Source organism: Athene cunicularia, assembly GCF_003259725.1.
Source record: "Athene cunicularia isolate RWA chromosome 1 unlocalized genomic scaffold, athCun1 chr1_part1, whole genome shotgun sequence".
Classification (NCBI taxonomy): domain Eukaryota; kingdom Metazoa; phylum Chordata; class Aves; order Strigiformes; family Strigidae; genus Athene; species Athene cunicularia.
Window position 1 is genome coordinate 96,330,643 of NW_020799091.1, and position 6,000 is coordinate 96,336,642.

The window sequence follows — 6,000 nt, forward strand, 5'->3', positions numbered from 1 at the left end:
GGAAGTGGGGGTCTACCTCCCTTTGATTTGTTCATAAACCCCAGCTTTTACATTTTCATCAAGCACCCATTTGGTAGAGTTCATTACTGTGGAAGACTCTAACATGGTCTGGATTGGGATACTCTTTTAACATTTGGATATGGAATTCCTACACACCATCATTCCTGTGCTTTAACATGTTTTGTGTGTTTATAAGTCAGTGGAATTACTCTCTCATTAAAAGGAAATTGACAGCAACCATTTATTTTCATAGGACTATATATTACATTTGGAAGGCAAGTGTTTATGTTAGAACATATGTTGGATTGCTTATTCAAAAATTTGTGTTTTGTCCAGTGCTGAACTGTTTATTGATTTTCAAAGGCTAATCCTCTTGTTATGTTTCGTGTATTAAAACTTGCATGCCTTGCTCATACCATGGATTCTTTTGTTTGTTTGTTTACTTAATGCATGTTAATGGAACAGAAGAAATTCATTAAGGACAGTTTGGATAAATATCATTTAAATGAATATGGGTTTCAGTTGCACTGAAGTATAAACTGCTAATGGATTTCAGATGCTGCTCTAGCTTGATACTACAATTCGCTACTATAAGCTTTCTAAAGAAAAGCTGTTTATTATACCCACATATCTGGTCTGGAAAAAAAAAAAAAAAAAAGAAACCAAACCAATTCCTGGTCAGAGATGTACTTGGAAGTTAGCACATACAAGCTGGTTGGCAAATTCTGCTGACGTTGAGCTTGTGAAACAGATTGCCTCGCAAGCTGCTTCAGCTGTATTTTACATTATTTCAGTGCTGCTTTAAGAAATACTAAGCTTTTAACATGAATATCAGTGGCAAGGCCCTCTGAAGTCTACTTTCAATTGCCTAAAATGGTAAAATTTTGTTCCTATACCTCCAGTCAACAAACTTCTGAAAAGTTGACAACAGACTAATTGTTTTCTTTTTAAGATGAAATTGGCAGAGGAGTGAGAAAAAGCCAACAACAACGTTTTGAGTCTTGAGTTCAATAATCATTTAAATTCGTTTGACACACAGATGACAAGAATGTATTTTATGGACCTTTTCACTGTTCTTGCAAATGTTTTGCCCTATGGTTGTATGCAGCGCAACAGCAAGCTAATAAGTTTCCGTTCTGCATTTCCCCAAATGCTGCAAAGGGATGATATGGTTTGGCATGAGCCCAGCTTTTTATAAACTTCTCCATTTTGTGTAGGCTTATTCCATACCAGAGAACATTTAGTTGCAACATAATGCTGTGAGAACAAGCAAAATGTTACGCAAGTGAAAGCTGTTTGTCCTGAACTTTAGAGATTAGTTTCCTAAATGAGCGCTGTATTATTTCCCCATCAATTGTCTACACTGAATGACATTAGGTAACTATTAAATCTCCATGTAATGGCATTCTGCCACTCAGATGAGGGAAAACATGACACATTACCATTTGCTCTGCTTTTTAGGATTTCATGAGATAGGGCTGGGAGGAAGGGGACTAGTTAAGAGTAAGAAGTAGGAACCAACATTGCAACATTTCCTAATAGGGTCCTATGTGAGAGCCTGGAAGAATTGATGTCTTAACATTATTAGTCACCAGTCCTGACATTTCTATTTCGTTTCCCCCTGCAGGGAGTGGGCAGATACAGCTATGGCAGTTCCTGCTGGAGCTCCTCTCGGACAGCTCCAACTCCAACTGCATCACCTGGGAGGGCACTGACGGAGAGTTCAAGATGACCGACCCTGATGAAGTGGCTCGGCGCTGGGGAGAGCGGAAAAGCAAGCCTAACATGAACTATGACAAACTCAGCCGTGCGCTTCGCTACTACTATGATAAAAATATTATGACTAAGGTTCATGGTAAGCGCTATGCCTACAAATTTGATTTCCACGGCATCGCTCAGGCTCTCCAGCCTCACCCCCCAGAGTCGTCCATGTACAAATACCCATCAGACCTCCCCTACATGAGCTCCTATCATGCGCACCCTCAGAAGATGAACTTTGTAGCTCCCCACCCCCCTGCTTTGCCTGTAACATCGTCCAGCTTTTTTGCTGCCCCTAATCCATACTGGAATTCACCAACTGGAGGTATCTACCCCAATACCAGGCTGCCAGCTGCTCATATGCCTTCTCATCTTGGCACCTACTACTAAGTGGGGGAAAAAAAGAAACACCAGAAAAAGCAAAGACAGTTCTCTCTGGGATGCAGTCCCTGATGAATTGCAATGAACTCTATTGGAGTACACAAATTAAAAGTGCCTAAAGAGACAAGTGAAGGTTTGGCTGGGAAAAAAAATCACATTAAATTTTAGATGTCAAAAAGACTCTTTGTAGTAGGGATTTAAAGGAGATTTTCAAGGAGTATTATGATACTAAAATGTAATGTATATGGGCATCGACTCTGTGGACCAAACAACAGCAGACTATTGTGGGTAAAAGCATGAAATGATAAGGAAAACCTACAAAAGCTAGTGGTCTTAAAAAGTTGATAAGCTTATGTGTAAAGTTTGATATCTTGCTAGTGCAAAACTGGGACTATACTACAGCAATATAAGGATAAGTCTATAGTGACCTAACATACAATATATGAATCATTACAAAAGAGAGGGGAAAAGGGAAAAAAAAAAAAAAAGGAAAAAACCTACCTGTATTTAAAAAATAGAAACATATCAGCAAAAAAGACTGGTTTAGTGTGGAAGCTGATTTGGAATATAACAGCATTGGTTTAGTTTAAATCAAATGTGTTTCATTCATTAGAGTGTTATCAGCTACTCAAACTGTGAAGACAACCCAAACAGATTTCTTGACAGTATTACAGGAACCCTGAGCCAAACATCGGAAATGAGAATGTGCTGAAGGGCAAGTGTATGGTTGTAGATCAGAGGCCTGCACCTGACAGAGGAAGCAGAAAGGAGAAAGAAGAGGATAAAGGTGGTGAGAATGGGAGAAAAGAAACTTCTTTACCAGTAGAGACTGAAAAGACTGAAAACTTAGTCGCGTTGGGACTATGAAGAAACACTTGTTTGGACTTGTGAAACATATTGCTCAGTATCATACCATTCCCAGTATTACAGGAGGAACAGACTTGATTTTATAGTAATAAAAAAAAAAAGTGGGAAAAGCAGAAGAATTCAGAAATCAGAATATGCATCTCTCAAAAAAAAAAGTAAAACTGGAATTGTGTTTGCTATTTAAAAGTTACCAATTAGAACCTCATCATTATTAAGGGAGTTTGTTTTCTATTGGTTAAAGCAAGAGACAACCCCTGACTGCCAAAATCAGAAATCATCTAAGTATTTTTGTTAGGCGGGCGCCAGTTTTTCTTTATCGAGTCGCGAACGCTGTGCGTTTGTCAGAATGAAGTATACAAGTCAATGTTATTTTTTCCTTTTTATATAATTATTATATAACTTATGCATTTATACACTACGAGTTGATCTCGGCCAACCAAAGACACAAAAAAGGGACAATCAAAAATATTGTGGCCTTGAATTTTAACTCTGTATGCTTAATGTTTACATTATGAACATATTAGTACTTAGAATGCAGAATGTATGTAATAAAATAAGCTTGGCCTAGCATGGCAATTCAGATTGACACTGTAGTTTGCATTTGCATTTGCATTTTTAGTGCCTGACATGCCTATCAGATCTTCTGCTCACCATGTTAAAATATTCTAGCCATTTTATTTTAAAATTTTGTTTGGTGAAATCTGTCAGTCATGAAAATCTAGGACCAAATAGCAATGCTTAGCCTAAGTTCAAAGTGGACAGGTGCTGTGTATCTTCTTTTCCAGACAGTTCTGCTAAAATATTTGAAGCCCCTCTTTAACCAGGGCCTTCTCATTCCTGTCCTGATTTTCTTTTGCCCAGAGATTGCAACCATGCCCAATTCCTTGGCAATTTCATGGCCAAGATGAAGGCTAAATAAGGCCTCTAAGGAAGAATACCGATATCCAGAAATTATCTTTTGTTGCTATCAGATTATGTGGCACAATCTCAGCCTGAGATGTATTTTCATACTGAATCATATGTTGAATTACCATGCCCCCTTGTTTTTAATACATACTGTATCATTATTAGTAAATAAAGTGGATAATGAATAACTTCCATTATTCCTCACATTAGAATGGAGTGTATAGTAACTTGTTAATTTGTCATTGCAGTCCATCCTGGCTGTTTACAGAGGGCAGAATATTTTCTTTCTGTTCTAGATTTAGAGGCTTCCCACTCTGTATCCTGGGCCCCAAAACTACATCTGGTGCCTAATGGCATGCCTCCACTTTTTTGTAACACCAGCTGAAGAACTGGTCTGGAAAATTAGCAGTGACATTTATGAGAGCCTCTCCACAGCAGACAGTGTTTACTGCAGAGACCCCAGACAGCTCAGACCTCCAACTGTATCCTTCTTTTTCGCTGTTCTTTTGTCTCTTTTTCAGACAAAATGGGTGTGGATTCAGGTTTTATGGCAAATGTTCTGCATATGCGTTTTGTGGAGCATTAATCCGTGCTGTGCAATGGGAGCCTCCTTGCCAGACTCCTGTGTTATGGGTGTCTTGGTGGCAGTTTATAAGCACAGGATTATATTACTAATGTTTGAGACCTGAGCAGTGGCATCATAAGCCTTGTGATCGTTTGGGAAATAAGCACTGTAAGTCTGTATCTCTTAAAAAATAAAAACTCACAGTAAGGTTAGAAAAACTGAACTCTTGGAAAAGGTTAGTCACTCACTGTTTTAGAAAGTTATGGCAGGTACACCTACATGCTGACTATAAGAATAAGAGTTTGCCTTTCAGTGGAAATAACATCTACAGTTGCTTGTATCTATTTCATGTGTACTTCCAACTGAAAAAAAACCAAAAAAAGGTAAGTGTATTGTTGAACCACCTTTAATTAGACATTTAAAAAATCCAGATGAAACAACTGTCTTTGTTTAGATTGGCAAGGCCATACCTGGAGGCCTCCAAAGCATCTCCAGTGCTCACCGAGCTGCCTGCAGGATTTCCAGATTGTGTTGCCTAGTTGCTATCATGTGCAATGGGAAGAACATCCTGACATTAAAAAAAAGTTTCCAAATCCTGGGACAGGGATGGAGTCACAGCAGATGGTGTGATGGGAGTTTCCTCACGATGAAGAGCAAAATCCTGCAGCAGGCCGTGGGTATCTCACTGGCAAACCAATCCAGGACACCCATCTTAGAGTTCCCCAGGACCAGTTTACAGATTTCCAGGAGCCTTGGAAAAACCTGGATTTTGCAACTCTGAAGATGAAAAGGAGAGTGAAGGATGGAGAAACCCTATTTCTGCTGCACTGGGACAGATGGCTCTGCTGCTTGCAGGGCCTCCCTACCCCAGGGGCAGCAGACACCTGCAGGGTTTCTTTCTGCTAGAGAGCAAGAATCAGCCCAGTGTCCCAGGGCACTGGCAGAGGCAAAATGGGCAGTAAACACATGGTAGTATCTCTGCTGCTCAATTCCTGCTACCCAGTCTGGCCCTGCTACTAGGAGCCAGGAAGACCAACGTGAGGCCAGAGTTTAGGGGCTGGTTCCCAGTTCAGACCATGACCCTCTTTCCTGGCAAGGTATGGGAACAGTGCAACTAAAATGCTAGGGGAAGCTGAGCAACCCTGTGTCCATACCACAAGAGACATTCACGTGAAGCTCAGCCAGACCCCAAGACCTCAGGTGAGATTTGCTATTTAAACACCTGGATACATGGACAACATAGCCCTGATGAGTGCATATTTGTACAGGTTGGTACAATGTTGATAACATTGGCCCTTTGTTTAAATTAGGACATCTTTTAAAGTCAGTTATCAGTCAAGTCTCATTCCTTATTACAGCATTCTGAGGACTCTGACAGTAGTAGCGGTTTTTTCCCCTGAAATTTAGAGATCTGTATGTGTGCTTATCTTTCACCAAGAAATACATGTCTGTCTGAGAACCTGCACTGTAACATGGAAAGTGATGGTGAGAAAGGGTTTAAAAGTAAAACTACAAATCTTAAA

The 6,000-nt window shown here is 39.8% G+C and overlaps 1 protein-coding gene across 4 annotated transcripts in view; it reads left to right on the plus strand.

Moving 5' to 3' along the window:
* The window catches only part of ERG (ETS transcription factor ERG), a 107,294-nt gene extending 104,653 nt beyond the window's left edge, over positions 1-2,641 (plus strand). For all 4 annotated transcript variants that reach the window (XM_026856668.1, XM_026856685.1, XM_026856678.1 and 1 more), the window contains one exon: positions 1,628-2,641. In XM_026856668.1, coding sequence (XP_026712469.1) covers positions 1,628-2,148 — 521 coding nt within the window. In that variant the 3' untranslated portion in view covers positions 2,149-2,641. The remainder of the gene's footprint in view (positions 1-1,627) is intronic.
* Positions 2,642-6,000: the final 3,359 nt, after the last annotated feature.